At 33.7% G+C, this 13,504-nt stretch overlaps 1 protein-coding gene across 1 annotated transcript in view; it reads right to left on the bottom strand.

Annotated features, from left to right (window-relative positions):
- VPS50 (VPS50 subunit of EARP/GARPII complex) overlaps positions 1-13,504 on the bottom strand; it is a 127,310-nt gene that overhangs the window by 49,174 nt on the left and 64,632 nt on the right. The window contains exons 13-15 of the mRNA XM_049785209.1: positions 12,101-12,233; positions 7,015-7,106; positions 96-190 (exon numbers count right to left, since the gene is read on the bottom strand). Of these exons, the coding sequence (XP_049641166.1) occupies positions 96-190; positions 7,015-7,106; positions 12,101-12,233 (320 nt within the window). The remainder of the gene's footprint in view (positions 1-95; positions 191-7,014; positions 7,107-12,100; positions 12,234-13,504) is intronic.

Here is a 13,504-nt window from a genome sequence, read left to right as displayed (position 1 = left end):
CATTATCTTCATTTCTATGAAGAAGTTTACATGATAACTCAATGATTTATGATTTCCTTATCATGGCTGAAAGAATAAAAGAGCTTAAATATTACCTGCTGATTATATCCAAAACAAAGATGAAATCATCATACTTGAATATTGACAAATCAGTTCCAAGTAAATAGGTTTTCACTTTTAGCTGGACATCCTAAAAAACAAAAAAAAAATTTATTTAAGTAAATCTAAAACAAAAACAAAAAATAAATTTACAAAATTATTTCACAAATATAGATTAAAATGAGATAGGAATACATTCTTGACTTATAAATAAATATAGATGACAACTTAGGTAATAGATCCTTTGGGAGATATAAAAAGATTATTTTATAAAAATCAAATGGTAGAGATAACTTAAAGATTATCATTATTAATATATAAACATATAGGATCAGAAAATATAATACTGGCTATGAATATAAAAGCTTCAATATTTATAGATAGCTTGACAAATTATGAACCCTCTTGTAATCCATTCAAACTTATTAGAATAAAATAATATTATGATTTCATATACTAGGTTAAAATTAATAGTTTTTATATGGCAAAGTTTCTGTAGCTCTACATAAAAAATTTCCATTTAATATAAACATTAAAATATTCACAAATATTTTTAGCAAGAAATTTTAGACCACACAAATTGGGTATACAACAAAAGACCAAATTAGTGACTAACCAGTGTACAGATATCAGTTTTCCAAATTAACATAGTTCAATAAAATCCTAATTAAAATCATAACAAAAAATTTCATCTGAATATAAAATTCATCATAAAAATAAACTGGAAAAACAATTTCATAATGTTTTATGAAGATGAAATAAAAATTGTGACATTGGATTAATAAGCAAACTTTAAATTCTAGTATTTATAATAAGCAAACAAAAAGCTCCATGAATTCCCTTCCTAATCTCCCCAATATTTATTGTGCCAATACAAAAAAAAAAGGCACAGATCAATTTTTTTGGTTTTGTTATTGTTGTTTTTTTCCATTTTTTGCTTGTTTGTTTTGGGGGATTTTTGTGATTTGTTTTGTTTTTATTTCAGGACCGTGGTTATTGTGTGGTGGTTTTCTTTGTTGCTGTGGTGCTTTTTAGGTTTTCGTTTGATTTTTTTTGTATTGTTATGTTTTTCTTCCTTTTTCCCTTTCTTCTCTTAAATTGATATTTATAGCCTCTAGAAGGACTCCTCCCATATTTTGCTTGTCTGATTTTTGCCCCATTTTATTTTTTTTTCTTTCCTTCAAATAGAACCACATAACTTGAACCATCTTGTTCCTCCTCACAAATTGAGGGGGAAATAATGGAGGTTACCAAGACCAAACAGTCGTATGAACATTAAGTAGAAATAAAAAATGATCAGACTTAAACACCAAATCCAAACCCAACGACAACAGAATCGATAGCCATTCTACAACAAGCTAGATACAGAGGGGACCACTTACACTAGCAGTCTGGGGGGTACAGGAGGGGGACATGGGATGCATGCTGGGAACAGGGTAGAGGGCGGACAACAATGGTGGTGGGAATGCCCTGATTCAATGTCACTATGTGCCTAAAATATTACTGGAAAAGATTTGTAATCCACTATGGTCAAAATGAAAATTATTATAAAATTTAAAAAAGCTCCATGATTATTTATCATTATAATTCAATTTGTTACAATAGAGTTAATATTTACTATATTGATTTACTAAGTCACTGACACTCCACTAGCAATGTGCCCAAAGCAACCTAACAATGTCTTTCTTTCCCCAATATCATTCCATTCACTATTCGTTGATGTTTTACAAGCCAGTGGCAATATTTGTCATTGTTTGTTACTATCTGTTCCCTTGTCAGGTCTTTCTATATTCCATAGATGATTATACAGTATTTATTCTTCCTTAATTTATTTAACTTAATAATACTTCCAATTCCATCCATGTTGCTTTGAACTGCATGCTTTCATCATTTCTTATGTAAAAGCTATTTTTAAAAAAGACACTAGCAATATACAGAAAAATCAGTGGAATATGATACTTAGCAAAATATGTTATATATATATATATAAAAAGCTTAAGTTACACAAAAGCCTTTATAAGCAGTAAAGCCTCGTGTACTCTATGTGCTTAGTGTTGTGTATTTATACAAAGAATACTTATATTATCTTTAAGCCTAATAAACTATTGCAGAGGCCTTTTTTTTACCCTTTGAGAAAAGAGAAATCATAAATTGGTAGAGATGAAAGAGCTATATAAAGAAAGTTACAAAACACTGCTTCAAGAAATAAAAGAGGACATAGGGATTTGGAGGATTAGCATCATTAAAATGGTAATACTTCCTAAAGCATTGTACAGATTTAATGCAATTCCTATAAAAATTTCCATGACAATTTTCAAAGAAGTGGAACAAATGCTCCTGAAATTCATATGGAGATATAAACATCCACAAAACGCTAAAAAGAAGTCCTTGGCAAAAAAGAAAAAAGGGAGGGGGGAGGAGTCACTTTCCCCAACTTTAAACTGTACTTTAAAGCAGTAGTCATTAAAACTGAATATACTGGAATATAGACAGATCCTTAGATAAATAGGATAGACTCGAATATCTGAAGATGGACCCACAGGTTTCTGAACAATTCATTTTTAATAAAGAAGCAATAAATAAAAGTGGAAGCAGAAAAGCCTCTTCCACAAGTGGTACTGGGAAAAATGAAAAAAAAAAAAAAAACTCAGACCTCCTTAACATAATGCACAAAGGTCAAATAAAAATAGATTAAAAGACCTTGATATCAGACCTCAAACCATAAGGTACATAGAGAAAAATGTAGGCAGAACAGTCCACGACGTTGAAGCTAGAGGCATCTTCAAGGACGAAACTCCACTGACCAAGCAAGTAGAATCAGATAAAAAAAAAAAACTCAGAAGCTTTTGTATTTCTAAAGAAAAAGTGACTCAAACATATAGGCTACCCACAGAATGGGAGAAACTTTTCACCCAATACCCATTAGATAAGGAGTTGATAGCTATTATACAAGGTAATGATAGAACTTTACAAAAAAGACTTAACCCCATAAAAAATGGGGAGAAAAAATGAAGAGATATTTCCTCAAAAAAATACAGATGGCCAAAAGGCACATGAAAAAATGTTTCTCATCACTAATCACCAGAGATATGCAAGCAAAAAACGAGATATAATCTCATACCACAGAGACCTGTACACATCACACACACACACTCACACACACACACACACACACACACACACACACACACACACACACACACACACACAAGAACAACCAATGTTGGTGTGGATGGAGAAAGAAAGGGACGCTCATTCACTGCCAGTGGGAATGCAGATGGGTCTATCCTTTTTTGGAAAACAATATGGATATTTCTCAAAAAGGTAGAAATTGAGCTTCTATCTGACTTAGCAATACTACTCCTAGGGATACACCCAGGAATACAAAAACACAATACAAAAATGCTCTCTACAATTCTATGTTCAACGCAATACTATTTACAATAGCCAAAATCTGGAAACAACCCAAATTCCCAAGAACAGACGAGTAGCTAAAGAAACTATGATATACCTACACAATGAACTACTATATAGCTATTAGAAAAAAGTGAATATGCTTTTATATCGATGAACATCAAGATTATTATGCTGAGTAAAATGAACCAGAGGAAAAGAGACAAAGAAAAACCACTCATTTGTGGCATATAAGAAAAACAAGAGATAGTAAAGCAATAGAGTCAAAGGTCAGGAGGTCCAGCCCAGGGTAGAAAGCCATAGCAAAGAGCAGTAAGTGTAGTTATATAGTAGGAGAGGATCTACTAGGATAAGAATATTTGGGACTGATTGCTTTGGACAAGAACTAGGCACTGAGAGTGGAAAACTAACAGTCAAGGCACCCCTCCATTAAGAATAGTGCAAACCACAGTATCAAAAAGGAAAGAGAGAAGAAGTTATGGGAAAGAGAGTGAAAAAGAGAGAGAAAGAAAGAAGCAATTTTTCTGCCCTGGAAAAAGGCATGTGAGGGGTGAGGAGAGTAAAATCAGTGATGGGAAGGATGCACTGGTGAAGGATAGTGTACAATGTATTACTGAAGCCCAATAATGAACTGTTTTGTAAACACAGTGCTTAAATAAAACAATTGAAGGGGCTGAAGATATAGCATGGAGGTAGGGTATCTGCCTTGCATGCAGAAATACAGTGGTTCAAATCCTGGCATCCCATATGGTCCCCCAAGCCTGCCAGGAGTGATTTCTGAGCGTAGAGCTAGGAGTAACCCTTGAGCGCTGCCGGGTGTGACCCCAAAAAAAAAAAAACAAAAAAAATTAAAAAAAAATAAACAATTGAAAATAAAAGAATAAATTAAAAATAATTTGCCAAAATCATCATGCCCAATTCATGACAAACCTAAGACTTGAATTCAGGCCTATCTGCCTTCAAAGTCTTCTCTATTCACTGTGTCTTACTATAGAAAGATTAAACATTTTCTTATACTTCCTTATCATTAACTTTTATCATTAACATTTCTGAGGAATGTTTATAAATTGTCACATAATCTTCTGTGCTTTGGAATTTGAGATGTCAGAAATTAGAAATGTATTATGGCATGTGTAGCAAATATTACATACTATTTCAAATGGGCTCTTGTGGCACTTTTTCAGTACATTAATATTCCAGCAATACTGAATATTAACTTGAATAGATTAAGTACTATAAAAATACTAAACAGGATTTCTCAGCTTCTCCTGCTAAATAAGTTCAATTTACATCAGGTATTACTGGCAAAAGTTTTATCAACACACACCTGCTTTTTCAGAGCTTTTGTTTTTTTTAATTGCACTGTTTCAATTGAATAATCAAGGATTTCCTAAAATATGTAAAGTCTATTCTAGAACTGATTGAGAAGTGGAGTGGAAGAATATATAAGGAATTTTGGAAGAAACAGAGATAAAGATTCTAAAGCTTGAAAACAACAATGTCTTAATCTAGATTAAAAAGCATGCTGGCTTTCATTGAAGTGGCCAAATACCCATATGAAATGCTTTGCTAAATCACATATTTAATAGATTTTCCTATATTAGGGAACATCAAGATTACTTAACTAAATAAACTTAAGTAGTAAAAAAAAATGCCAAGCCAACAATTAATTATCATAAATTCAACAGTCTATTATAAAGATAAAGAAATTTAGCTTTATAAATATATATATAATGTGTGGGGCTGGAGAGATAGCATGGAGGTATAGAGCGTTTGCCTTGCATGTAGAAGGACGGTGGTTCCAATTCCAGGAACTCATTATGGTCCCTGTGCCTGCCAGGGGCGATTTCTGAGCAAAGAGCCAGGATTAACCCTGAGCTTTGAGTAACCTGAGTAACCCCTGAGTCACACCCCGGGTGTGACCCAAAAACCAAAAAAAAAAAAAAAAATATATATATATATATATGTATATATAATATCAAATTTATATATGATCACAAGTGTGCATTTATTAAGAAATTTCTCTTTCATTGCACATAATATTCAGTAAAAAGTATGCTGAGCCCATAACAATACATTAAATATTAGATTAATATGGTCAATTCAGAAAAATATAAAATCCAGAAATCTTACATTTAGTATTTAAATTCTTACAAAGTTAAATATATATTCAAAGTGCATTAGGTAGTACAAAATGAGAACATTTAAATGATTATTCAAGAAACTTGTTTTTATGTATTTATTTTTGGTTTGGGGGCAATTCCCTCTGGTACTCAAGGGTTACTCCTGGCTCTGCACTCAGAAGTCGCCCTGGCAGGCTCAGAGGACGATATGGGATACTGGGAATCTAACCCAGGTCTGTCCAGGATCAGCCAAAGGCAAGGTAAACGCCCTAAGGCTGTGCTATCTCTCTGGTCCCAGAAACTTGTTTTTAATGTATATTCTACTACACATTCTATTTCTAAGAATGTTCCTAGAGAATTAAAAAATCAGTCTCATTAGAAATATTACACATATCTTTCAAAAGACCACAATATGTGGAGGAAAAAACCTGAGATGGTTGAAATGTCTAAAGTGTTCAGAGACATGCAGAAAGAATAAAGAATTTGTTTGTTTGTTTATTTGTTTGTTTTGTTTTTGGGTCACATCTGGTGGCACTCAAGGGTTACTCCTGGCTCTGTGATCTATAGCTCCTGACAGGCTCCGAGGACCAGATGGGATTCCAGGATTCGAACTGGGGCCCATAATGTGTTGGCCACGTGCAAGGCAAATGCCTTACCGCTGTGCTATCACTCTGGCCCCCTAAAGAAAATTTTAAAGACAATTATACAGTTTGCTAAGAAGCAGCAAATTTTAATAAAATAGCAATTTGTTTGGTTTATGAGCCACACCCAGTAGCATTTGGGGCTCATTCTCAGCAGTGTTCAAAGATCATGCAGTGCCAGGAAAAGTACTGGGCTTTCAGACAAAGCCTGGGCTCAACCCAAGTGAATTCTCTGACACCTAAACTAAATTAAATATCTGACAACTGAGCAAATAAATTGCAAAATCTTAAGATACAATAAACAGATAAGATTCCCTCCAAACACAAGTCACTGACCCAGAAAAAAATTTCACCAGCTTACTTTGAATTCTATCCTGTTTGTCATCAATTAAATATCTTTCCTTAAATATAAAAAAAATACAAATGTTTGTTTTAACAGTATCTCAATAAGAAAGCATTTTTAGAAAATCACAAATATCTTTAGATACTGATATCAAAAATATAACCAGAAATATATGATTATGATGTAGATTCTCAAATTAAAGACCATTTCACTATCCCTTGTAGTCAAATTTAATTGTCAAAAGAATTGCAGAAATTAAATTAAATTAAATTGTCCAAAGATAAAAGAGCACTTGATTAAATCCACAGAAATACAAACATTGAAAATTCCAAAATCAACTGTGATATGAAAGTTTCTATTGTTTTTCTAGAAAAAAATTTTAAAAAAACCAAACCTGCCATATTCGTGTAAGTCCATGTTCTAATTTCTTTTTTATGTAGCCACGGTCAAAATTAGTTTCTTCAGTACCCATCAGATTACTCCCTTCTAAAAATAAAAGATAGTACGCATATTTAGTTTTAGCATGTTTTTTATTTCAAGAAAATTTTATATGGACTCTCATGTATTTAAGTCTATGTAAAATATAGAAAATGTACTTAATATTTTCATGACCAAACCAATGTCAAAATGTAAGTATTAGAATGAAATCTAGTTGACACAGTAATCCAACGTAGACCCTTAAGTATTAAATATCTAAATAACACTTAAATCGTAAAGCTCATATATGATTGGAACTGGGATTTTAACTAGGATAGCAGATACCAGATTCTCAAAGACTATATATATGTCTACTGTCTTTACAGAATGAATTAATCTAATTACCAACTCATATGCAAATATTAACAAGAAAATAGACTGCAAAAGTACTTATCCAATGAAGTAATAATAAATTAACTTTGCATTTTTCAAGATTCATCCTACATTTTTTTCATCCTAGATAATTTGATAATGACCAGTTTAACGGTAAAAGTTATAATCTCAAAATAACATCCACCTAAACATGTATCCATTTCTGAAGGTCTCTTTGAAATATAAAAGAGAATACGAGTTTTTGTGTTTCTACTCTTCCACTCAGTTGCTTCTCTTTTCCTTGCCATATTCTGGGGCTAATGGTGTTCAAGACAACTATCAATTAGACCATTCTGTTGCTTCCTGCAGTTGTCCTAAATACCGTATAAAAGTGATATCATTCTGTGGTTATCCTTTTTTTGGATACTTCATTTTGCATAATATCTTCAAGTTCCATTCATATTGTTGTAAATAGCATCATTCCTTTCAACTATGTAGTATTCCATTGTATATATGTAGCTTATCTTCATGATCCACTCATCTGTTGTTGGGCATGTAGCTTGATTCCAAGTTTTAACTATTGTACTGAGTGCTGCAATAAATAGCAGTATGCACACATTCTTTTGGATGAATGTTTTCCTATTTTGAGGATAGATACCCAAAAGGGGGATTGCTGGATCATATGCAGCTCAATTTTGAGTTTAGAGAGAATCCTCCATACTGTTTTCCATAGGGGTTGGATGAGGCAGCATTCGCACCAGCAATGCAGGAGAGTTCTTTTCTCACCACATCCTCGTGAACAGATTGTTCCCATATTTTTGATATGTGCCATCCTCACTGGTGTAAAATGATATCTACGCATTATAAATGTCTATAATAATGTTCTAATGCTTTAATCCACAGAAACTGGTACAGAATGCATTTGGAAGACATGGATTCCCCCTAGAGTGCTCACTATAAGAAGTTTTAATGTCTTCATTTTACTATGTCTATAGCTCCTTGATCTTTCTGTCCACAGTGGTAATTAGAGATATAGTTTGGTTGCCCTAGTTCCACATTGCAATGCTATACTATATTATACTCAGAAGAGAGTGCTCATTAAGATAATGTCATGACAATAATTCTAATCTATTCATTTTCTACTTGATTATGCTTGCTAATATAATCTAATGTTTATGTCCACAGATAGCAATGGAATATACAACTGCATACCATAAACTCCTGTTTGGTTTGTTATTTTTACCCCCTATACACCAGTAGTACCATGTGGCATTGTTCCTTTTTGCATAAGCACATTAAAATGAGGAAATCTTACATGTGGAAACAAGTTCTTATCAAACAAGGATAGGAACACATAAATTTTATATTGCAGTGGGTCCTTTCACCCTGAACACTTGTCATAGTGACTAGGCTTAGGCTCCAGAAAAATCAGGCATTGGCCATTCACCCCTGGACCTTGGATTCCATCTATGGAATTAGCATAGTTTTCTACACCAGCACCAGAAATTGGTCTTGTACCAGGGATGGCCCTAATGCTGTTCTGGCATCAACTTGCTCCAGAATGGGTTCATAAGACATTGATGACCTGGTAACAGCAACAATTTGCTTTCAGGTCAGGGCTCCCTGCATTGTCACCTATTGGTGAGATGAAACCAGAAGATGCTCCGTGTTACCCAGACTTCAACATAGGATCTGTACAAAACAGGATCTCTAACCACAGAAACCTGATCATGACAACCATGACTGTGAAGAAATTTTTACAGAGAAAGACTTTGGGGTTAGACAACTTAGTATGCCTGGTGCCTGTAGTTGGTCTTATATCAGGATGCTTCATAGGTAAGGTCTCCTATTTATAGGCCAAAGGTTTTTTCTTTCTATTTCCCCCATATTTTGCTGTGCCTATGCAAAACAAACAAACAAAACAAAACAAAAAACCTGCCATACACTCTAAGCTTTTTTTATTGAATTTTTTAATCTTTTATCTTTTACATTGGGACTCCTACCTTTTTCATAGAACCTTGTGACACGGAGTATTTTATTTTATCACATATTCCTACATTTTTTTTAATAAAACTAAGAAGAAAGGATCAAAGAAAGACTGAGGGCCAGGGGCCAAGTGGTCTCGAATGCATTTGCAGGGAAATAAGGGCAGAATTAAGAATATCTACTGTCCCTGAACTTTTTTGTTGCTGCTGTCTCTGTTAGAATTTATTTTAATTGTTTCTGGGCTAAGCTTTCAACCTTGAGTTTGATATTAGCATCACATTTCTAGTAGACATGTATTGGATTGACTGTATTATAATTTCGTAATAAAAAAGAAGTATTTATTTTTTGGTTTAGGGACCATACCTGGCAAGTACTAAGTATTTAAGGGCTTTCCTGGCTCTCGAGTCCTTCCCAGGAGCATTAAGGGGGCCATGTTTTATCAGGAACTGAACTGGATAGACTCCTGGTAAGGAAAAAAAACCTTTACTCCCTGTTCAATCTCTCAAAGTCTCAAATCTCTTAAAATCTCTCAAATCTCAAATCAATCTCAAAAGAAGTCCTAACTACTTTTGCTAGCAAGATCCTTTAGAAGGGTTCTTAAGAGGCCTGCGGTATTTAGCCATTCATCTGTTGAAGGACATCTTGGTTGTTTCCAGAGTCTGGTTATTGTAAACAGCGCTTCAATGAATATAGGTGAGAGAAAGAGATTTTTGTATTGTATTTTTGTGTTCCTAAGGTATATCCCTAGGAGCAGTATAGCTGGATCATATGGGACTATGATACATACACACAATGGAATATTATGCAGCCATCAGGAGATATGAAGTCATGAAATTTTCTTATACATGGATGTACATGGAATCTATTATGCTGAGTCAAATAAGTCTGAGGGAGAGAGACAGACGCAGAATAGTGTGAATGAATGTGAATGAATGAGGTAAGTAGAAAGCCTGTCTAGAGTACAGGCGAAGATGGGGTGGGGAGAAGGGAGATTCGGGACATTGGTGATGGGGAATGTTGCTCTGGTGAAGGGGGCGTGTTCTTACATGACTGAAACCCAAGTACAATCATATTTATAATCAAGGTGTTTAAATAAAGATAATAATAAAAAAAGAGGCTTGGGATCACTCAAACTCTTACATCTAAAGTATGTGTTAAATTTGTTGCCAAGTTTTCTTTGGTTTCTCTTAAAATAATTTATTGGAAAAGAAAAAAGGGATGATAAAATATCTTTGCAACTTCCACACCTTAGCTGAGAAAAAATTAAAGCATCTTAATATAGGATAAACTGGACAATTGGAATCCCAGTAAGAAAGCCCACTTAGAAATTCTTCATCTAAGTTGAACATTTTAAGGGTTTATATATATTCATTACTATCATAATTATCTCCTTGCCCATTTCCTATGAATAATAAGCACAGATACTTTACATTTTCTCTAAATGTATAGTAATCCTGCAGTAGATCTAAGTATCTACGTATTGTACGAGATTTGTTTGGGGTGTTTGTTTTTACTTATTTAAAGAGCCTAGAGAAGCTAAAGTAATTTCTTCACATTCTCTTTAGGCCAGTGGTCCTCAAACTATGGCCCGCGGGCCACATATTGTATTTGCATCTGTTTTGTTTCTTCATTGCAAAATAAGATATATGCAGTGTGCATAAGAATTCGTTCATAAGTTTTGTTTTTACTATAGTCAGACCCTCCAATGGTCTGAGGGACAGTGAACTGGCCCCCGTTTAAAAAGTTTGGCAGTCAAAATTTGAAGCCAGGTATCTCTAATTAAAAGCCCATGCTCTAAGGATAGTAGAGGGATGAGAATAATACAGAGTTGAGTGGAAAGTCTGATCTAGATACTGGCACACAGCCATCCGTTAGTTCTGCTTTCTCCTTTCTCTCACCACATCTTATCCCACCATACACAAAAATAAACCCACACAGAAATACTTCTAAAAGAATAAAAGCCTCCTAGGATTTTCCTCTGACTTTCCACTATTTTTATAAACTTAAAAGTGTCAAGACAAATACTTTATAAAACCAAAAGAATTTGCTTAATCAAAGACTAAAATTTTGGGTGATTCTTCTCCACCCCATGATCCAAATATTAAAGGTTACTCAATAAATGATAAGCTAAATAATAAAGTTAATACATGTTTAACTGCATGTTATACAAAAATGTATGTTTTAATTAATTTTTCCCATACTAAGTAAAATGTTGATACAATCATTTTCAGAGGGGGTCACTCCTGGGCAATGCTAAAGTTCAGTGGGAAAAATCAGGGCCATGCCTGGTAGTGCTCAGGAAGACATGCAGTGTAGATTGTGAATTCAGGTTTCTTCCTCTACAGAAGTTGTAAATGCCTTTCCAGACACCTGAGTCACTATTTGGTGAACATTTTACCAATCTCTATAGTCCCAGAAAAACCTAAAACCATGATGTTCCCTTTATTTTTCTTACTCCAGAAATTTAGCATATTTAAGAGTTCAGTTTTTAGGGGCCAGAGCAATGGCTCATTGGTAGGGCATTTGCCTTGTACAGGACTGACCTAGGATGAACTTCGGTTTGATCTCCCAGCATCCCATATGGTCCCCCAAGCCAGGAGTGATTTCTGAGTGCCTAGCTAGGAGTAACCCCTGAGTGTTACCAAAATAATTTTTTTTAAAAAAAAAGAGCTCAGTTTTTAAGTGAAAACAAATTAATTTCTTACCAGAAGCAGAAGTAGTATCTTCATTGTCATGTTTCTCATGCCATTCCATAGTCCTGTAATAACTGAGCATAACTTCCCACAGAGCTTTGCACAGATCAGCAAGGCATGGAATATAGCTATCTGGGGTAACATGCTAGAGAAAATAAGAAGAGTCAAATTTTGAATCATCATGCTTTAATTTTTACAATTATCCAAAGTACAATGTTAACTTTATTAACCTATGCATTCCAGAATTAGAGATATATCCACTGATATATTGAAAAAGAACAAGAAAAATTTGATCAATCACAAAATAAAATTGTGATATCTATTTTAAATATCCAGCTTTACTGTTACAACTTAAATGTTAGTAAACTATAATATTAGATATTGGTATTACTTTTATCACAAATTTAGACTGAAATATATCTTCTCATGATAAGGCTGTTTAAAAAACAGGCACTGGTCCAAATAGTACTGGTGGGAAAACAAAATGATACAGTACTAGAAGGTAACTCAAGACCAACAGACACTTGTATATTTACTTTTTCAACTCAATAATTTTGAAATTCAAGTTGTTTATTATTCTGACTTTCAGTTTCTGATTACTTATACATTTTTATTCTTTCCTGTTAGTTCCCTCAAATCTCTTTGGTTATAGATCTGGTTTATCCCTACTTATATAATTGAATTTTTCTTTCCCTTATTTTTTTTTTTTTTGTGTGTGTGTGTGTGGGGAAGACCCACATCTGGTAATATTAGGAGATTACTCCTGGCTCTGCCCACAGGAATTATTTCTGGTGTTGCTTAGTGGCCATATGAGCATAGGGGATGCAGGAGATTGAACCCATCTCTGCTGTATTTAAGGCAAGAACTTTACCTGCTTGCTATTGCTCTGGCCACAGATTTCTCTATTTTTAAATTTGAAGGTGATTTTGTGAATGAAAGAGAAACTACTAGTTGTAAAAATAATTATGTTATAAGTTGTTAAAAGCATGAGAAACATTTGTTGCTATGAGAATTGAAGTAAGTTAGTTGTATATTATACTGGAAAGTGGTCTTTTGACTTTAGTTTTCAAATTAAGTAGCTCTTTCAATTTACTGCCAACATAGTCTTCAAGCTCAAGGACTAAAATATTTGGGAATTCTATTGAAAAAAGTTTATAGATCTATTTCACGTTTTCTTTTTAAAAAATTAATATATAATAATAATTTCCAAGAAAGCAGAAAATAACTTAAACTCCCATGATACACTTTCCATGATAAACAAGCCCATAATAAAAACTCCCATAATGAACTCCCAGGATAAACAGCAGATGATAAACAAGGGCTTAGAGTCAACGGTTGAAAACAATTATACTGGCCAATAGAAGACAGACAGCAGGGACATCCAAACAGAGTTTAGATTAAATAACATTCAAATGA

The sequence above is a fragment of the Suncus etruscus genome, chromosome 1 (assembly GCF_024139225.1).
Source record: "Suncus etruscus isolate mSunEtr1 chromosome 1, mSunEtr1.pri.cur, whole genome shotgun sequence".
NCBI classification, from domain to species: domain Eukaryota; kingdom Metazoa; phylum Chordata; class Mammalia; order Eulipotyphla; family Soricidae; genus Suncus; species Suncus etruscus.
Note: the sequence above shows the minus strand (reverse complement) of the source record. Positions and strands in the feature narration are given on the sequence as shown.